The sequence below is a fragment of the Aegilops tauschii genome, chromosome 5, assembly GCF_002575655.3.
Source record: "Aegilops tauschii subsp. strangulata cultivar AL8/78 chromosome 5, Aet v6.0, whole genome shotgun sequence".
Classification (NCBI taxonomy): domain Eukaryota; kingdom Viridiplantae; phylum Streptophyta; class Magnoliopsida; order Poales; family Poaceae; genus Aegilops; species Aegilops tauschii.
Window position 1 is genome coordinate 289579564 of NC_053039.3, and position 21294 is coordinate 289600857.

Genomic DNA, 21294 nt, shown 5'->3' on the forward strand with positions numbered 1-21294 from the left:
CCTCTGGCGTACCTCCGTTCACACTCCCCCTGTTCATAACCTCCGTGCTCGGCCTCGCCCCCCGTCTGATCGCTATTCTCCTGATCGGTACGGTCTCTCAGTTATTGCTGAGCCCACTTCCTATCGGACTGCCATGACTCAGCCTGAATGGCAGCTTGCGATTGTCGAAGAGCTTGCTGCCCTTGAGCGCTCTGGCACATGGGATCTGGTTTCCCTCCCTTCCGGTGTTCGTCCCATCACCTGCAAGTGGGTCTACAAGATTAAGACTCGCTCTGATGGTTCTCTTGAGCGCTACAAAGCTCATCTTGTGGCCCGTGGTTTTCAGCAGGAGCAGGGACGCGATTATGATGAGACATTCGCTCTTGTGGCTCACATGACCACTGTTCGCACTCTTCTTGCCGTGGCTTCTGTTCGTCATTGGTCTATCTCCCAGCTTGATGTCCAGAATGCCTCTCTCAATGGCGAGTTGCGTGAGGAGGTTCATATGCAGCCACCACCGGGGTACTATGCTCCTGATGGTACAGTCTGTAGACTTCGCCGCTCCCTCTATGGTCTTAAATAGGCCCCTCGCGCCTGGTTTGAGCGCTTCGCCTCTGTGGTGACTGCCGCTGGTTTCTTGCCCAGTGATTATGATCCCGCCTTGTTTGTTCACACGTCTCCTCGTGGTCGGACTCTTCTCCTTCTCTATGTTGATGACATGATCATCACTGGTGACGACACTGACTATATTGCCTTTGTTAAGGCTCGCCTTCGCGACCACTTCCTCATGACTGATCTTGGTCCACTTCGCTATTTTCTTGGGATTGAGATCTCCTCGACCTCCGATGGCTTCTACATCTCCCAAGAAAAATATATTCAGGATCTTCTTGCTCGTGCTGCCCTTGGTGATGAGCGCACAGTTGTGACTCCTATGGAGCTCAACGTTCAGCTTCGTGCCTCTGATGGTGACCCTCTTCCTAATCCCAGTCGCTACCGTCACCTCGTTGGCAGCCTTGTCTATCTTGCTGTTACGCGTCCTGACATCTCCTATCGTGTCCACATTCTGAGTCAGTTTGTTTCAGCCCCCACCTCTGTCCACTATAGTCACCTCCTCCGTGTTCTACGATATCTTCATGGCATGATCTCTCAGCGTCTTTTCTTTCCCCGCTCCAGCTCTCTTGAGCTCCAGGCCTACTCTGATGCTACCTGGGCTAGCGATCCCACTGATCGACGCTCGCTGTCTGCTTACTGTGTCTTTCTTGGTGGCTCTCTTATTGCCTGGAAGACAAAGAAACAGACTGCAATTTCTCACTCGAGTACAGAGGCTGAGTTGCGAGCCATGGCTATGTTGACGGCTGAGGTGATCTAGTTACGGTGGTTACTTGAGGATTTTGGTGTGTTGCTACTACCTCGACCCCCTTACTGTCAGACAGTACTGGTGCTATCAGTATTGCGCGTGACCCCGTGAAGCATGAGCTCACCAAGCACATCGGTGTGGATGCCCACTTTTTGTGCGTGCTGCTGTGCAGGATCACACTCTCGCTCTCCACTATGTGCCCTCTGAGTTACAGTTGGCGGACTTCTTCACGAAGGCACAGACTCGAGCGCAGCATGCCTTTTTCCTCTCCAAACTCAGTGTTGTTGACCCACCATGAGTTTGAGGGGGGCTGTTAGATGTGTATAGATCCTTTCTGTACATCCCCAATGTATAAGGAGCTTTTCTGCACTTTACCACATCTGTATATGTACTGGCCTTTGGCACTCAGTAGTTGCTAATTATCCAACAGACGGCAGGGCCCGACAGTCACAGAGGCGTCCTGAACGGCCATCGTGCAGAGGAGGTCTCGGGGGCATCCAAGAAAGCAAAAGAACCCGATGCTATTTGCTGGTCAATACATTCAGTTTGTTGCATGATCAGATCAATTGAACATCTCAGAACTAAATGCAGTTCAAGAATGAAGGACAGCTTTGATTAGTGAGCTACTCCTAGATTGTATGATTATAGCCACTCGATTATTATTCCTCCATCCATTAATTTAATTACAAAAATGTACCCCTCTCTCAACCATGACGCCCCCCACATCTCCCACCGAAAAAATGGGATGCACTGAAACCAATACGAGTAAGAAAAATGATCAAGAATCACAGGTATGCATGCCAACAAATTGGGAAGGGATCAGAAGCAAGAAGTTGGCCATGCGCGCTCCTCGGGAGCTCATCCATGGCCATCAATTCTAAGCTCCTTGCAAGTTACTACGCTTCACTTGTTCCTCAGCCTGCTCCCCCGCTCTTCCACCGTCCTGTCCTTCCTCGCCGCCGTCTTCGTCGACGCCGATAGCGACCTCGTCATTGCAGCCGCCTCGCCCTGGGCGCGCTCTTCATGGCCGGCCCGCCGCGGCCGGTGCACGTCCGACCTGTGGTCCATGGCCGCCGCTTCGTCCTCTCTGCCTGTTGCCGCGAGCCTGGAGACGGCATCGACCGAGGCCCGGTCCGGTGGCGCGACGCTATGGCTGCCGCCCGCGCCGATTGTTCTCTCCTGCTCAACGAATAGAAGCTGCACGATGGTCCGCAACGGCATCCGGTCATTGGATACCGCCTGAGCCCGCTCGTCCGGCGACAGCTTCCGGCAGTCGATCAACCGGCACAGCCGCTTCCTGTCCGCCTTGCTCAGGTCCGGGTGTTCCTGCACGCATGGATCGATGAACCAAATCCGATTAGGTGGGAGGGATCATCTCATAAAACTTGACACATTTTTTCAGTTTGTGACCTTGAGGTAGGTGTCGACGGCGCGGTAGAGGCCGTCGTGGTCGCTCCGGGCGATGCCGGGCAGGCACTCGGCCAGGTCGATGAACTTGCCGATGGGAAACTCACTGTCGAGGGCGATCGTCTTAAGGTATTCGTCGAAGATTCTGACCACCTTCTCCATGGCGACGCTCATCCTCCGGCGCTCGTCGGGAGCGGCCGGCCGCTGGAACTGCGCCAAGAAGTACTCCAGCACGGCCTCCGCCGCGCCGACGTCGTACGCCTGCGGGTCCGACGGCAGCGGGATGAGCAGGTCCACCGCCTTGGCCTCGTCGAGCTGGGACCCGGCCTGCCGGATGAGCTGCGCGCGCGTCGACGAGGACGCGCCGACGTAGTTCGCCACACGCAGCAACCGGAGGAGGAACCGTCCCGTGACCGAGCCCACGTCGCCGGGGATCATGGTGACGACGGTCTCCAGCACGCGCCTCTGCTTGGCGAGCGCCTCCTCAGCCGCCGCCGCCGCCGCCGTGAAGGAGGAGCTCTGACTCTGAGACGCGTGGCCGTTGGCGCTTCCGCCGGTGTAGAGCGGGTCCGGGAGGTGCTTGCAGGCGTAGACGTGCAGGGCCTCGCCGATGAGCGGCGACGGGAGCATGCGCGTGGCGCGCACGGTGGAGACGACCGAGCGGAACACCTCGATGTCCAGCTCGGAGATGTCCTCCGTCCACCAGTCCTTGGGCACCGACTGGTGGGGCCTCTTGGCGTACCCCGGCCTCGTGTACGTGTACGACCACGCGACCTGCACACAGAGAAAAAAACTATTCAAATCTTGGCGCCAAATGAACCGCCGCAAATCGACAGCGGCTTGCCAACAAACCTGGGAGGGCGGGAGGAGGATCTTCTCGACAATGGAGTCGACGCATGGCTGGACGATGCGGCTCTCGGACCAGCCGGAGATCCGCCACGCCGCCTGCAGCGCGGCGATGGAGTCCCTCCACCCGTGGAGGACGCAGGACTCGAAGAAGGTGTCGAGCTTGGAGACGAGGTTGCCCTTGGCGACGTGCTCCGTCATCCGGAGGAACCGCGCCGCCAGCGCCGCCGGCACGAAGTTGCTGGCGCTGATGCTGATGGCGATGCCGTAGCAGAACTTGGCGCAGATCTCGAAGGCCTCCTCGCCGCCCGGGATGTCGTGGAGCGCCACCGGCACCGGCAGCTGCTCGTCGGCCTCCGTGTCGGAGCAGAGGCGCTGCAGGAGGCCGCACTTGAGCAGCAGGGGGAACTACAGGGTAAAAACACCTGAAATCAAGAGGCTGGACATTGGAAATGGGAAACGACCAAAATTGCTAGCTGCCCTACAACTACAACTTGTACTCGTGTCAAGAGTCAAGACTCAGGACTAGCATTTTCTTTCTTCTCGCACTCTTTGTTTGGGGGTGTGTAACTGTGATATTAATCCTGAAAATCTGAGAAAAAAAATGCTTGTAAGTTGTTAACCAAGAGGCATCATGTTGTCCAAAATTTTCCTTTTCACTATGGAGAAACTGAAAATAACACTGAGGCAACAATTCAGACCCACTCTATTACAAATTACCCCAAAATTCAAATGCAAAAAGGTAAATGCAATCCTTGCAAAATAGTATCTGAGCGAAATTTATGTTTTTTTTAAAAAAGAGACAAGTAATGTTGAACTTTCCTGGCAAGTTAGAATCACTGCTGAAGTTCTACTCCTAATTATGCCCCGTTTTCTTTTGTGTTTCATGCAGAACAATACACTTCACTGAATCTGAACCTTACTGATAGTGTGACTTAAACTAGTCCCAGGATCTTAGCCAAAACCAAAATTTGTTAACAGATCTGAAGTAAGAGCTTCAGGAGAGCAGTGCACATGCATCACTAAGGCCCAAAGTCAATAACTAGTGACATTCAGGACAGATGACCAAAGAGAAATTCACCCTATTCTCCATACTTGCTTAACACCTTACTAGGTTTGCATGTTATTTACAAGAAGCTTTTCAAGCGTGGATCTGAAAAGGGAGCGGCACACATTATTTATGCTTCAACCTTGACAATCCTGGTAAATCAAATCCTCGGTCCTATGAACCCAACCCGATGTAGGTTTGTCATTTGGAAAGAATGATTAAACAAATATAGAGTCGGTTTGAAGTCATGATTAGGCTTTGATCGATGCTTGCTAATCATTGCGAGCGGCGAACGGCCTAGTAAAGGCGCCTTAGTTCGTACCATCATAGGTCACAGGTGACATATCTTGAGGAAATAAAATGCTAAAGGAGAACATGTGAGCCCATAAACTATCTGAAGAAGATGAAACTAGATGAGGAAGTTTCATGCTATAATAATTCAGAGTAATCACTAAGCTAAGGTAATGTGGCCATAGGATCTGTAAGGCTTTATACGTGTGTGTACGACAAGAGTCGATGATCAAGTACACTTCTTTTTTATCAACTTTAGGGCTTTGATGTGGAATAAAATCTTTTCCGTGACGAAGTTCCTTGCGAAGGATTTGGTGACAACTTAAGGTATTTTAGGTGACTTAATATTCATATAAACTACTTGTGGGGCTATAATTCTTATGACAAGTACATATTTGCCTGAAAATTCAAAAAGATCAGCAGGTATATCTATGAGGAAACATACCTTGTGCAGTTGATACTTTGTATTGTTGACATGTATGATAAGATCAGCAGGTATGTCTGACACTACTGACCTGCCAAGCCATAAGTAAACCCTGTATTAATTATTGACACTGTAATGTTGCATTGGCTAACCCCTCTCTTAACATGTGACACTCTGTAGATATACTATTGACTGCAAAGATGAAAATTTGCACATTTACCTGACGGCTTGTTCGGTGTAGAATGTGTCAGGCTTTGACCCAAGCTTCATGTACTTCATTGTCTAGAACTTCTTGATGTCCTGCTACAGGTGCTCTGCTTTTGATCGCTTCAAGAAAATACGGAGCAAAGGGAGTAAGTTTGGTGATTTTTCAGTTATTTGATTGTAAGAATATCGATCGAGATATAATTAGCACAGAAGATGTCTAAAATCGACATAAGTTTTCTGTAACAAATATTTATTATGTTACAACCTATGACAACCCAAAACAAAACAGATAATTAATCAGGATATAGCCACCCTGTGTTTCAGATAACCACTGTCCACTGTTACAATTCGTTTTCATAACCTTGTCTACAACTCAACAACAAATAAGTTCTTCCAAAGTAAACAAGCAACAGATGGAAGTCAATGGAAACATAAACATGTGTAGAAGAAGTAAAACCAATAAAATGCTGATTGGGCTAAAGTGGATGTAAACGTTGATGAACAAAAGAGAAGCCCAGAAAACGTTAATGATCTGCCATCTAAAAAAAGCTGAACCTCAAGCTCATGGAAAAATGTGGCTCTTGATCTCCTTTACAGAAAAGGCACAATCAGGCCCAGCTAGTATATATATGCTCTAAGGGAGAGGAGCTTTCAGGACCACACATTCCACTGTGTGTGTGTTCTTTCTTGATAGCAGCGAGGCCCCATCCTTCCAGGCTCTCCACAGCCTTTCACCTTGAAGAGTATCTTTGAGAAAATAAAAAGGTGTAGTTGATGTGATCTTTTTTTTTTTGCATTTCCTTGGGGTTTATGCAAGCATGACTTCACAGCTAGTCACACCTACAAACATGGTGGCATTTTAGGGGTTCTGTGGTTTGATTAGGCTCACCTCACCCTCTCTGCTGAGGGTGTGTTGATGTGACTTGTGTGCACACTCATCCTCCATTACAAAGACATGGTGCAGGCCACATTGGTGACATAGGTACATTGTGGGAGGCAGCTTTTTAAGGAAGCAAAAAATCCAAGATAAGATAATTGAGATTTTCCTGAAAGGAGCTAGAGAGATGGGAGGGGGCTAACCTAGATACTGGTTGATGGTGAAATAACATATAGTTTAATACAAGCTTTTCATGAGAGGGAAATGAACATCCAAGAGAAGAATATCTGTCGGAGTTTGGGATCCCTGTGTGTTTGGTTTATCAATGTGTGATGCGTGTGTGTGTGTGTGTGTGTGTGTGTGTGTGTGTGTGTGTGTGTGTGTGTGTGTGTGTGTGTGTGTGTACCTAGCATTTGTTTGAGTGCCCAAGCATCAAGGCATTAAGGAAGACATATGGGGCCTCCATGCAACTCAATGTCCCTTGAGGCCTGATGCTGCTGCACCAAACTCCAGCTTGTACCATAGACATTGAGAGAGAGAGAGAGAGAGAGAGAGAGAGAGAGAGAGGTGCAGTGTGGCATGGAAAAGGCAAGAGAACAAACAGTGGTGATATATGTATGGCACCAATGCTCTGTGCTGGTTTCAGATGGAATAGTAAGTACCTCAGGCACCACCACAAGCCTAAGGCCCCATCATGCATGTATGCATGACTTCGCTCTTCCTCCTCCTCTCCTTTTGCTGTCCTCCCTTTTCTGCACAAGATGTTGGCAACTTGGCATCATCTCACTGTCCATTTATGTATGCAGGCCTCAGGGTGTGCAAGTGCTGCAGCCTTTGCCATATGGTCACTACTCACTACCTAACTACATGGATATATGGAGTTTGATTGAGCACCTACAATTAAAACCTGGAATTTCCTTTTATCAAACAGATATATAAATGAACAGTAGTTCCATTTTTTCCCAGACGGCGACGCCTTTCAACGGGCCAGTCTTTTTCGTGTAATTCCGAATGAACTCACTGATTAACTAGTGGACTGAAACGTCAAGTGCAGCTAGCACGAAATGTGCAGATTCAATGGAGGAAGGAGAGGGGTCGTTGGTTGCATGATGGAAGCCAAGGACCATGCAACACATGGGCTTAATGTTTCTGCAGCTGGTGTCTGCCCTGGCGAAATTAGGCAGTACAAGCAGTATTCAATGTATGAACTGGAAAATGGAAATGGGAGAAGAAAAATGCAGAATGCATCCCCGTTTCTTTCTCATAATAAAGATGAGGTGGAAACTGAAAAAGAAATGGAGACAAGGCAGTTACTACATGTGGACGGCAAGCATGCATCATTGCACGCACTTTTTCCTGTATGGGGCACTCCATGGAGGATTTTCTTTTAATATATTATATCTCTAAAATTAATGGCTATAATAAACATCCAAAATAAAAGACTTCAAAATTGTTAAGGAAAAACACCAGTTGGCAAGGGAAGAATTCAGAGGGACTTTAGTTTCTTGGTTGAGAAATATTTTTCCTGTTGCCAAGGACAGGAATGGGCACAGTCGCAACGATCTCGAGGTTTTGATTTCATCGCCTCTCCGTAGGGACTAAGGCCTCTTTGGTAATGCAAATTGAAACTCATGTGCATGCAAGTTGCAGCTAGTGTAGGGAGAGAGAAAGAAGGGCACCTTAATTAGGATTTAGGAGCGGCGGTTGCATGCGCCGTCCAGTTCCTAGAAGATCCAGAAATTTTGCTCCAGACGCTGCAGGGGAGGCGTTGGAGTCTTCTTCTTCTTCCTCTTCCTCCTCCTCCTTGGAGGCTGTCTCTCTCCGTCTGCGTTGAGAGAGAGAGAGAGAGAGAGAGAGAGAGAATTGTTGGGGATTGTTGCAGTATGAGATGAGTGCAGTGGGTCGAGGGAGTTATATGAAGGGAGAAGAGGAGGATGCTGACAATCAAGAGATATCCGACGCTGAAGATTCTCTACTTATTGAGTGAGAGGTGAATTTTTCAATCAAGATCAAGAGAGAGGAATAGAAAAGGGGAGAGGGAGGGAGGGAGAGGGTCCAGGATCTTGTTGACCCCACAACTCGGCGGATCGGAGGATAGCTGGTGTATTATTGCCATCACTAGGTTCGATCGACGTCGCTCCCGATCCCAATAGGCCAAAAAAGCAGCATCATGAGCCCCGGGGGAAAACCCGAGTTGATCTTGATCGAGGTGTTGTTGGTCTCTCAATGAATGGTTAACACGGCAACACACAGTTAATTTGTTCCTACGAGTAGTACTACTACTATATAGCTTCTCTCCTCTCCCTCTCCTCTCCTCTCCTTGTGGATCTCGTGATAGTGCAGCGGATCCTTTCTACAGCTCCAGCTTTTATTTCGTAAAACCCAAACGGATACGAGCCGTCGACTCTACATGATCTAATGGTTGATATTGCTCTGCCCCTCCGGGATCTAAGTCACAACATTAAGTACCCGCTAAAAAATATCACGACACTAGCACTCATGATTTATAGCACAATGATACTGCTGAGTCGTAAAGAATCCAGTAGGGGAGCGACGTGTCGGCGGCTCGTTCCGGCGGCAGTAATGGTCGTTTAATGGTTTCAGAGTCTTGATATAACTTTTGTTATGTTTGAGACGCTTTATACTTTCAGTGAACTTTTATGATAGATCTGATCACGTTCATAAAAAAGAGAGAATGATACTGCTGAGTTGTAAAGACTTGCATGCAAAGTTTTCGGAGAAAATAGTGAGAACCTAAGATTATTTGGACGAATTGCAAATAATCCGTTTTGACTACCCACAAATCATGAATTATTTCAACCAACTAAAATAGCAAATACCGAAAGTGCTATTTTGGTCCCGAGCTCATATGCTTCTGCATGAACAGTAAAATCGAAAAATATATTAAAAATTTCAAAAAAATCTGAATTTTTTCTGAACATCGATGAATGTTCCAACTGCGTGCAAAATTTCAGGTCGAAATGATATTCGTGGAGGTCTGGGAAAAAATAACAAAATCGATGCTCCAAAATGCTCCCAGACCTCCACGAATGTCACTTCGACCTGAAAATTTGCATGCAGTTAGAAAATTTATCAATGTTCATCATAAAAAAAATAAGATTTTCTTTTTAAAATTTTCTACTATTTTTTCAATTTTACTGTTCATGCGGGAGCCTATAAGCTCAGGATCAAATACTCCATGTCCAGCAAATACGAAAGTGCAACTATTTTTAAAAATAATAACAAATAACTCATGATCTTCATGTTTGGATTTAAGACTGAGTATCACTAATCCGTGGAGAGGAACATTGACGAGCCGGATCAGTTCGACTGGCCCTGCGATGCCTCTGGCAAATACACAGCCAGTTCTACCTATACGAGGCTCTGCATTGGATACACACGTGCCCCGGCTGCCGGTGGCATTTGGCGTAGCTGGGCCCCTCTCAAATGCAAAATCTTCATGTGGTTGGCCTGTCAACACCGGCTATGGACTTCGGACCGTCGTGCCCGGCATGGCCTTCAGGACGCCCCATCCCCTTGTTATACTTGTCTCCAGGATGAGGACAACGCGGACCACATCCTCATGCAGTGCGTCTACGCCCGCGAGGTGTGGCACACCTGTTTCAGCTCATGGAGATTCACCATCCACACGCCAGACGCAAACGCCACTTTCTTGCAATGGTGGCTTGAGCAAAGGAGTAGATTCAGAGGGAAGGCCAAGAGATCCGTGGACTCCGTCGTGATTCTCATCGCATGGGCTCTCTGGAAGCAACGCAATGCACGAGTCTTCAACAACAGATCGCGACAGAGGTCCCCCCCCCCCGCAGCTTACTGATGATATCCAACAGGAGATTGAGGTTTGGAAGAAGGCCGGTCTCGGCGGTGCTGGAGCTTTAGATGCTTTTACGAGAGAGTAGCCTTTGATTCTAGGGTGTAGGTGTGGTGTGTGTCCCCCCATCGACTTGTTCGCACCTCGTTCGGGCTCTTGTACATATTATTCTGCCTTCTATAAAAATATGGTATGCCATTGGCATACTCTCGAAAAAAAAGTATCACTAATCATAAAGTGGGAGCTGATAGCGTCGCCTCACCTCCCACCAACCCTATATTGTGCTTGCGAGCGTCTTACATATGGCCTTCGCTCAAGCACAACCAATTTGGGCCAACCCATTTGATGCATGCATTAGCTCAATCAAATCGACACATTCCAGGAACAAGTCATGCATTAACTAATTTCAAATCAAATGTTAAGAAAATGTCAACTAAACTCAAACTTTCCTTGCATCCACTAGTTGTACCCAAATCAAATCAAATCTTACCAAAACATTAATTATAATCAAAGTTGGCCGGCCCATTTAACGCGTGCACTCGTTTTATTTTTTATTTTTTTATGTTTTGTTTTTTGGTTTCCTTTTTTTTCCTGTTCCATCTCCACTCCTAAAGGGAAAGTTGGTACGCTGGTATCCATGGTTTATTTTCACCTCACCGGTTTAGTTTCGCCTCACCTCCCACCACCACCCCTTCACACTGGTTTTCTTTCCTTCCGTCTCACCTTGGTTTTCCCCCTTTGCTACTCCCGTAGGAGTTGTTTGGTTTTCCCGAAGAGAAAGGGTGATGTAGCATAGCAGCAAAAAATATTTCCCTCGGTTAAGAACCAAGATTTAAGCGAACTAGTAAGAGTCTACAAGCTAACAAGATAAACATCACCTACACAAACAGAATAAATGTTTGCACCCAACTTTGCAAGGGGGTTGTCAATCCCTTTGTCTTTCTAGTTGCAAGGTTAAAAGCAAATAGTGATAGATAGTGATATGACAAACGATAAAATAGTAATTGTAAATAAGGGAGCAATGTAGAATGGAACCGTGGGCCATAGGTTCACTAGTGACTTCTCTATCGAAAGCAAGTAATGGCATGGTAAACAAATTACTTTTGGGCCATTGACATATAAATGTTGGGAAACATTGCATTGGAAAACAAAAAAAATTCTACGCACATGCAAGATCTATCAAGGAGATGCATAGAAATGAGAGGGGAGGGTGTGTCTACGTACCCTTGTAGACCGTAAGCGGAAGCGTTTAGTAACGCGGTTGATGTAGTCGAACTTCTTCGCGATCCAACCGATCGAGTACCAAACGTACGACACCTCCGCGTTCAGCACAGTTCAGCTCGGTGACGTCTGCGCCTTCTTGATCCAGCAAGACGGCGAGGTAGTGGACGAGTTCCGGCAGCACGACGGCATGGTGACGGTGGTGGTGATGCTATCTCCGCAGGGCTTCGCCTAAGCACAACGAAAATATGACCGAGGAACAAAACAGTGAAGGGGGGCGCCGCACACGGCTAAGAGATTGTCGTCGTTATGTGTGGCACCCCCCTCCCACATATATATAGGTGGGGGAGGGAGGAGCGGCCAAGGAGGTGCCCAAAGTAGGCCGAATCCTACTTGGGGTCCTCCCCAAGCCACGCCCCCTTTCCTTTCTAGGTGAGCGGGGAAAGGCAGGGGAGGGTGGTGCCCCCCCTTTCCTTTCTCCCATGTGGAGGGAAAGGCAGGAGGGGCTAGCCCTCCCCCTTTCCTTTCCTAGGGCCGGCGGCCAGGGAGAGGGGCGCGCCAACCTCCTTGTGGGCTGGTCTGTCCCCCCTTGGCCCATTAGGTCCATACACTACCGGGGGAGTCCGGAACCCCTTCCGGCGACCCGATTGTTGGGGAACGTAGTAATTTCAAAATTTTCCTACGCACACGCAAGATCATGGTGATGCATAGCAACGAGAGCGGAGAGTGTTGTCCACGTACCCTCGTAGACCGACAGCGGAAGCGTTATCACAACGCGGTTGATGTAGTCGTACGTCTTCACGATCCGACCGATCAAGTACCGAACGTACGGCACCTCCGAGTTCTACACACGTTCAGCTCAATGACGTCCCTCGAACTCCGATCCAGCCGAGTGTTGAGGGAGAGTTTCGTCAGCACGACGGCGTGGTGACGATGATGATGTTCCACCGACGCAGGGCTTCGCCTAAGCTCCGCAACGGTATTATCGAGGTGTAATATGGTGGAGGGGGGCACCGCACACGGCTAAGAGATCTCAAGGATCAATTGTTGTGTCTTTGGGGTGCCCCCCTGCCCCCGTATATAAAGGAGCAAGGGAGGAGGAGGCCGGCCCTAGGAGGGGGCGCACCAAGTGTGGAGTCCTACTAGGACTCCCTAGTCCTAGTAGGATTCCACCTCCCATATGGAATAGGAAAAGAGGAAGGGAAAAAGAGAAGGAAGGAAGGGGGCGCCCCCCTTCCCTAGTCCAATTCGGACCAGACCAAGGGGAGGGGTGCGGCCACCCTTGTGGCCCTTTTTCTTCTTTCCCGTATGGCCCAATAAGGCCCAATACGTATTACCGTAACTCTCCGGTACTCCGAAAAATACCCGAATCACTCGGAACCTTTCCGAAGTCCGAATATAGTCGTCCAATATATCGATCTTTACGTCTCGACCATTTCGAGACTCCTCGTCATATCCCCAATCTCATCCGGGACTCCGAACTACTTCGGTACATGAAAACTCAATAAAACTGTCATCGTAACGTTAAGCGTGCGGACCCTACGGGTTCGAGAACTATGTAGACATGACCGAGACATGTCTCCGGTCAATAACCAATAGCGGGACCTGGATGCCCATATTGGCTCCCACATATTCTACGAAGATCTTTATCGGTCAGACCGCATAACAACATACGTTGTTCCCTTTGTCACCGATATGTTACTTGCCCGAGATTTGATCGTCGGTATCTCGATACCTAGTTCAATCTCGTTACCGGCAAGTCTCTTTACTCGTTCTGTAACACATCATCCCGCAACTAACTCATTAGTCACAATGCTTGCAAGGCTTATAGTGATGTGCATTACCGAGTGGGCCCAGAGATACCTCTCCGACAATTGGAGTGACAAATCCTAATCTCGAAATACGCCAACCCAACAAGTACCTTTGGAGACACCTGTAGAGCACCTTTATAATCACCCATTTACGTTGTGACGTTTGGTAGCACACAAAGTGTTCCTCCGGTAAACGGGAGTTGCATAATCTCATAGTCATAGGAACATGTATAAGTCATGAAGAAAGCAGTAGCAACATACTAAACGATCGAGTGCTAAGCTAACGGAATGGGTCAAGTCAATCACGTCATTCTCCTAATGAGGTGATCCCGTTAATCAAATGACAACTCATGTCTATGGCTAGGAAACATAACCATCTTTGATTAACGAGCTAGTCAAGTAGAGGCATACTAGTGACACTCTGTTTGTCTATGTATTCACACATGTATTATGTTTCCGGTTAATACAATTCTAGCATGAATAATAAACATTTATCATGATATAAGGAAATAAATAATAACTTTATTATTGCCTCTAGGGCATATTTCCTTCAGTCTCCCACTTGCACTAGAGTCAATAATCTAGTTCACATCGCCATGTGATTTAACATCAATAATTCACATCACCATGTGATTAACACCCATAGTTCACATTGTCATGTGACCAACACCCAAAGGGTTTACTAGAGTCAATAATCTAGTTCACATCGCTATGTGATTAACACCCAAAGAGTACTAAGGTGTGATCATGTTTTGCTTGTGAGATAATTTTAGTCAACGGGTCTGTCACATTCAGATCCATAAGTATTTTGCAAATTTCTATGTCTATAATGCTCTGCACGGAGCTACTCTAGCTAATTGCCCCCACTTTCAATATGTATCTAGACCGAGACTTAGAGTCATCTAGATAAGTGTCAAAACTTGCATCGACGTAACCCTTTACGATGAACCTTTTGTCACTTCCATAATCGAGAAACATATCCTTATTCCACTAAGGATAATTTTGACCGCTGTCCAGTGATCTACTCCTAGATCACTATTGTACTCCCTTGCCAAAATCAGTGTAGGGTATACAATAGATCTGGTACACAGCATGGCATACTTTATAGAACCTATGGCCGAGGCATAGGGAATGACTTTCATTCTTTTTCTATCTTCTGCCGTGGTCGGGCTTTGAGTCTTACTCAATTTCACACCTTGTAACATAGGCAAGAAACTCTTTCTTTGACTGTTCCATTTTGAACCACTTCAAAATCTTGTTAAGGTATGTACTCATTGAAAAAACTTATCAAGCGTCTTGATCTATCTCTATAGATCTTGATGCTCAATATGTAAGCAGCTTCACCAAGGTCTTTCTTTGAAAAACTCCTTTCAAACACTCCTTTATGCTTTGCAGAATAATTCTACATTATTTTCGATCAACAATATGTCATTCACATATACTTATCAGAAATGCTGTAGTGCTCCCACTCACTTTTTGTAAATACAGGCTTCACCGCAAGTCTGTATAAAACTATATCCTTTGATCAACTTATCAAAGCGTATATTCCAACTCCGAGATGCTTGCACCAGTCCATAGATGGATCGCTGGAGCTTGCATAATTTGTTAGCACCTTTAGGATTGACAAAACCTTCTGGTTGCATCATATACAACTCTTCTTTAATAAATCCATTAAGGAATGCAGTTTTGTTTATCCATTTGCCAGATTTCATAAAATGCGGCAATTGCTAACATGATTCGGACAGACTTAAGCATAGATACCAGTGAGAAACTCTCATCGTAGTCAACACCTTTAAACTTGTCGAAAACCTTTTGCGACAATTCTAGCTTTGTAGATAGTAACACTACTATCAGCGTCCGTCTTCCTCTTGAAGATCCATTTAATCTCAATGGCTCGCCGATCATTGGGAAAGTCAATCAAAGTCCATACTTTGTTCTCATACATGGATCTCATCTCAGATTTCATGGCTTCAAGCCATTTTGCGGAATCTGGGCTCACCATCGCTTCTTCATAGTTCGTAGGTTCGTCATGGTCTAGTAACATAACATCCAGAACAGGATTACCGTACCACTCTGGTGCGGATCTTACTCTGATTTACCTACGAGGTTTGGTAGTAACTTGATCTGAAGTTACATGATCATCATCATTAACTTCCTCACTAATTGGTGTAGGAGTCACAGGAACAGATTTATGTGATGAACTACTTTCCAATAAGGGAGCAGGTACAGTTACCTCATCAAGTTCTACTTTCCTCCCACTCACTTCTTTCGAGAGAAACTCCTTCTCTAGAAAGGATCCATACTAAGCAACGAATGTCTTGCCTTCGGATCTGTGATAGAAGGTGTACCCAACTGTCTCCTTTGGGTATCCTATGAAGACACATTTCTCCGATTTGGGTTTGAGCTTATCAGGATGAAACTTTTTCACATAAGCATCGCAACCCCAAACTTTAAGAAACGACAACTTTGGTTTCTTGCCAAACCACAGTTCATAAGGCGTCGTCTCAACGGATTTTGATGGTGCCCTATTTAACGTGAATGTAGCTGTCTCTAATGCATAACCCCAAAACGATAGTGGTAAATTGGTAAGAGACATCATAGATTGCACTATATCCAATAAAGTACGGTTATGACGTTCGGACACACCATTATGCTGTGGTGTTCCAGGTGGCGTGAGTAGTGAAACTATTTCACATTGTTTTAACTGAAGGCCAAACTCGTAACTAAAATACTCTTCTCCATGATCAAATCGTAGAAACTTTATTTTCTTGTTACGATGATTTTCGCTTCACTCTGAAATTATATGAACTTTTCAAATGTTTCAGACTTCTGTTTCATTAAGTAGATATACCCATATCTGCTCAAATCATCTGTGAAGGTCAGAAAATAATGATACCTGCTACGAGCCTCAATATTCATCGGACCACATACATCTGTATGTATGATTTCCAACAAATCTGTTGCTCTCTCTATAGTTCCGGAGAACGGCGTTTTAGTCATCTTGCCCATGAGGCACGGTTCGCAAGCATCAAGTGATTCATAATCAAGTGATTCCAAAATCCCATCAGTATGGAGTTTCTTCATGCGCTTTACACCAATATGACCTAAACAGCAGTGCCACAAATAAGTTGCACTATCATTATTAACTTTGCATCTTTTGGCTTCATTATTATGAATATGTGTATCACTACGATCGAGATCCAACAAACCATTTTCGTTGGTGTGTATGACCATAGAAGGTTTTTATTCATGTAAACAGAACAACAATTGTTCTCTAACTTAAATGAATAACCGTATTGCAATTAACATGATCAAATCATATTCATGCTCAACGCAAACACCAAATAACACTTATTTAGTTTCAACACTAATCCCGAAAGTATGGGAAGTGTGCGATGATGATCATATCAATCTTGGAACTACTTCCAACACACATCGTCACCTCTCCTTTTACTAGTCTCTGTTTATTCTGCAACTCCCGTTTCGAGTTACCACTCTTAGCAACTGAACCAGTATCAAATACCGAGGGGTTGCTATAAACACTAGTAAAGTACACATCAATAACATGTATATCCAATATACCCTTGTTCACTTTGCCATCCTTCTTATCCACCAAATAGTTGGGGTAGTTCCGCTTCCAGTGACCAGTCCCTTTGCAGTAGAAGTACTTAGTCTCAGGCTTAGGACCAGACTTAGGCTTCTTCACTTGAGCAGCAACTTGCTTGCCGTTCTTCTTGAAGTTTCCCTTCTTCCCTTTGCCCTTTTCTTGAAACTAGTGGTCTCGTCAACCATCAACACTTGATGTTTTTCTTGATTTCTACCTTCGTCGATTTCAGCATCACGAAGAGCTCGGGAATTACTTTCGTCATCCCTTGCATACTATAGTTCATCACGAAGTTCTACTAACTTTGGTGATGGTGACTAGAGAATTCTGTCAATCACTATTTTATCTGGAAGATTAACTCCCACTTGATTCAAGCGATTGTAGTACCCAGACAATCTGAGCACATGCTCACTAGTTGAGCGATTCTCCTCCATCTTTTAGCTATAGAACTTGTTGGAGACTTCATATCTCTCAACTCGGGTATTTGCTTGAAATATTAACTTCAACTCCTGGAACATCTCATATGGTCCATGACGTTCAAAACGTCTTTGAAGTCCCGATTCTAAGCCGTTAAGCATGGTGCACTAAACTATCAAGTAGTCATCATATTGAGCTAGCCAAACGTTCATAACGTCTGCATCTGCTCTTGCAATAGGTCTGTCACCTAGCGGTGCATCAAGGACATAATTTTTCTGTGCAGCAATGAGGATAATCCTCAGATCACGGATCCAATCCGCATCTTTGCTACTAACATCTTTCAACATAATTTTCTCTAGGAACATATCAAAAATAAACAGGGAAGCAACAACGCGAGCTATTGATCTACAACATAATTTGCAAAAATACTATCAGGACTAAGTTCATGATAAATTTAAGTTCAATTAATCATATTACTTAAGAACTCCCATTTAGATAGACATCCCTCTAATCCTGTAAGTGATCACGTGATCCATATCAACTAAACCATGTCTGATCATCACGTGAGATGGAGTAGTTTCAACGGTGAACATCACTATGTTGATCATATCTACTATATGATTCACGCTCGACCTTTCGGTCTCCGTGTTCCGAGGCCATATCTGTTATATGCTAGGCTCGTCAAGTTTAACCTGAGTATTCCGCGTGTGCAACTGTTTTGCACCCGTTGTATTTGAACGTAGAGCCTATCACACCCGATCATCACGTGGTGTCTCAGCACGAAGAACTTTCGCAACGGTGCATACTCAGGGAGAACACTTATACCTTGATAATTTAGTGAGAGATCATCTTATAATGCTACCGTCAAACTAAGCAAAATAAGATGTATAAAAGATAAACATCACATGCAATCAAAATATGTGACATGATATGGCCATCATCATCTTGTGCCTTTGATCTCTATCTCCAAAGCATCGTCATGATTTCCATCGTCACCGGCATGACACCATGATATCCATCATCTTGATCTATATCAATGTGTAGTCACATGGTCATCTCGCCAATTATTGCTTTTGCAACTACTGCTATCGCATAGCGATAAAGTAAAGCAATTATTTGGCACTTGCATCTTATGCAATAAAGAGATAACCATAAGGCTTCTGCCAGTTGCCGATAACTTCAACAAAACATGATCATCTCATACAACAAATTATATCTCATCACGTCTTGACCAGATCACATCACAACATGCCCTGCAAAAACAAGTTAGACGTCCTCTACTTTGTTGTTGCAAGTTTTACGTGGCTGCTACGGGCTTAGCAAGAACCGTTCTTACCTACGCATCAAAACCACAACGATAGTTTGTCAAGTTGGTGCTGTTTTAACCTTCGCAAGGACCGGGCGTAGCCACACTCGGTTCAACTAAAGTGAGAGAGACAGACACCCGCCAGTCACCTTTAAGCAACAAGTGCTCGCAACGGTGAAACCAGTCTCGCGTAAGCGTACGCGTAATGTCGGTCCGGGCCGCTTCATCTCACAATACCGCTGAACCAAAGTATGACATGCTGGTAAGCAGTATGACTTATATCGCCCACAACTCACTTGTGTTCTACTCGTGCATAGCATCAACGCATAAAACCTGGCTCTGATACCACTGTTGGGGAACGTAGTAATTTCAAAATTTTCCTACGCACACGCAAGATCATGGTGATGCATAGCAACGAGAGGGGAGAGTGTTGTCCACGTACCCTCGTAGACCGACAACGGAAGCGTTATCACAATGCGGTTGATGTAGTCGTACGTCTTCACGATCCGACCGATCAAGTACCGAACGTACGGCACCTCCGAGTTCTACACACGTTCAGCTCGATGACGTCCCTCGAACTCCGATCCAGCCGAGTGTTGAGGGAGAGTTTCGTCAGCACGACGGCGTGGTGACGATGATGATGTTCCACCGACGCAGGGCTTCGCCTAAGCTCCGCAACGGTATTATCGAGGTGTAATATGGTGGAGGGGGGCACCGCACACGGCTAAGAGATCTCAAGGATCAATTGTTGTGTCTCTGGGGTGCCCCCTGCCCCCGTATATAAAGGAGCAAGGGAGGAGGAGGCCGGCCCTAGGAGGGGGCGCACCAAGTGTGGAGTCCTACTAGGACTCCCTAGTCCTAGTAGGATTCCACCTCCCATATGGAATAGGAAAAGAGGAAGGGAAAAAGAGAAGGAAGGAAGGGGGCCCTTCCCTAGTCCAATTCGGACCAGACCAAGGGGAGGGGTGCGGCCACCCTTGTGGCCCTTTTTCTTCTTTCCCGTATGGCCCAATAAGGCCCAATACGTATTCCCGTAACTCTCCGGTACTCCAAAAAATACCCAAATCACTCGGAACCTTTCCGAAGTCCGAATATAGTCATCCAATATATCGATCTTTACGTCTCGACCATTTCGAGACTCCTCGTCATATCACCAATCTCATCCGGGACTCCGAACTACTTCGGTACATGAAAACTCAATAAAACTGTCATCGTAACGTTAAGCGTGCGGACCCTACCGGTTCGAGAACTATGTAGACATGACCGAGACATGTCTCCGGTCAATAACCAATAGCGGGACCTGGATGCCCATATTGGCTCCCACATATTCTACGAAGATCTTTATCAGGCAGACCGCATAACAACATACGTTGTTCCCTTTGTCACCGGTATGTTACTTGCCCGAGATTTGATCGTCGGTATCTCGATACCTAGTTCAATCTCGTTACCGGCAAGTCTCTTTACTCGTTCCGTAACACATCATCCCGCAACTAACTCATTAGTCACAATGCTTGCAAGGCTTATAGTGATGTGCATTACCGAGTGGGCCCAGAGATACCTCTCCGACAATTGGAGTGACAAATCCTAATCTCGAAATACGCCAACCCAACAAGTACCTTTGGAGACACCTGTAGAGCACCTTTATAATCACCCATTTACGTTGTGACGTTTGGTAGCACACAAAGTGTTCCTCCGGTAAACGGGAGTTGCATAATCTCATAGTCATAGGAACATGTATAAGTCATGAAGAAAGCAGTAGCAACATACTAAACGATCGAGTGCTAAGCTAACGGAATGGGTCAAGTCAATCACGTCATTCTCCTAATGAGGTGATCCCGTTAATCAAATGACAACTCATGTCTATGGCTAGGAAACATAACCATCTTTGATTAACGAGCTAGTCAAGTAGAGGCATACTAGTGACACTCTGTTTGTCTATGTATTCACACATGTATTATGTTTCCGGTTAATACAATTCTAGCATGGATAATAAACATTTATCATGATATAAGGAAATAAATAATAACTTTATTATTGCCTCTAGGGCATATTTCCTTCACCGATGACTACCCGATGCACTCTGAAACTCTTCCGGTGTCCGAATATCATCGTCCTATATATCAATCTTTACCTCCGGACCATTCCGGAGCTCCTCTTCATGTCCGTGATCTCATCCGGGACTCCGAACAACATTCGGTCACCAAATCATATAACTCATATAACATTATATCTTCAACGAACATTAAGCGTGCGGACCCTACGGGTTCGAGAACTATGTAGACATGACCAAGACACCTCTCCGGTCAATAACCAATAGCGGAACATGGGTGGCCATATTGGCTCCTACATATTCTACGAAGATCTTTATCGGTCGAACCTTATGACAACATACGTAATTCCCTTTGTCCATCGGCATGTTACTTGCCCGAGATTCGATCGTCGGTATCTTCATACCTAGTTCAATCTCGTTATCGGCAAGTCTCTTTACTAGTTCTGTAATACATCATCTTACAACTAACTCTTTTGTCACTTTGCTTGCAAGGCTTCTTATGATGTGTATTACCGAGATGGCCCAGAGATACCTCTCCGATACTCGAAGTGACAAATCCTAATCTCGATCTATGCCAACTCAACAAACACCTTCGGAGATACCTGTAGAGCATCTTTATG

The 21294-nt window shown here is 45.9% G+C and overlaps 1 protein-coding gene across 14 annotated transcripts; it reads right to left on the reverse strand.

Annotated features, from left to right (window-relative positions):
- Nucleotides 1–1927: 1927 nt before the first annotated feature.
- LOC109780793 (BTB/POZ domain-containing protein At5g47800) lies at nucleotides 1928–8777 on the reverse strand. Of its 14 annotated transcripts, none has more exons than XM_073500239.1 (8): nucleotides 8379–8775; nucleotides 8116–8261; nucleotides 7099–7188; nucleotides 5573–5679; nucleotides 5374–5443; nucleotides 3596–3997; nucleotides 2747–3517; nucleotides 1928–2662 (listed from the first exon to the last, which is right to left on the reverse strand). In XM_073500239.1, the coding sequence occupies exons 4-8, from the start codon at nucleotides 5629–5631 to the stop codon at nucleotides 2240–2242; spliced, it is 1725 nt and encodes a 574-aa protein (XP_073356340.1). In that variant the 5' UTR covers nucleotides 5632–5679; nucleotides 7099–7188; nucleotides 8116–8261; nucleotides 8379–8775; the 3' UTR covers nucleotides 1928–2239. The 14 variants fall into 14 exon arrangements, with proteins under 14 accessions (XP_073356340.1, XP_020194966.1, XP_073356344.1 ...); XM_020339377.4 differs by adding an exon at nucleotides 4075–4181 and having other exon boundaries at nucleotides 8116–8724; XM_073500243.1 differs by lacking the exon at nucleotides 7099–7188 and adding an exon at nucleotides 4075–4181 and having other exon boundaries at nucleotides 8379–8685.
- Nucleotides 8778–21294: the final 12517 nt, after the last annotated feature.

Excerpts from the sequence above, each read along its gene's own strand:
- LOC109780793 (XM_040390004.3), bottom strand. The coding sequence starts at position 5,631 with ATGAAGTACATGAAGCTTGGGTCAAAGCCTGACACATTCTACACCGAA. Across the intron at positions 3,998-5,373 it reads CAAAGTATCAACTGCACAAG|TTCCCCCTGCTGCTCAAGTG; the intron begins GTATGTTTCCTC and ends TTTACCCTGTAG. Across the intron at positions 2,663-2,746 it reads CCGTCGACACCTACCTCAAG|GAACACCCGGACCTGAGCAA; the intron begins GTCACAAACTGA and ends CCATGCGTGCAG.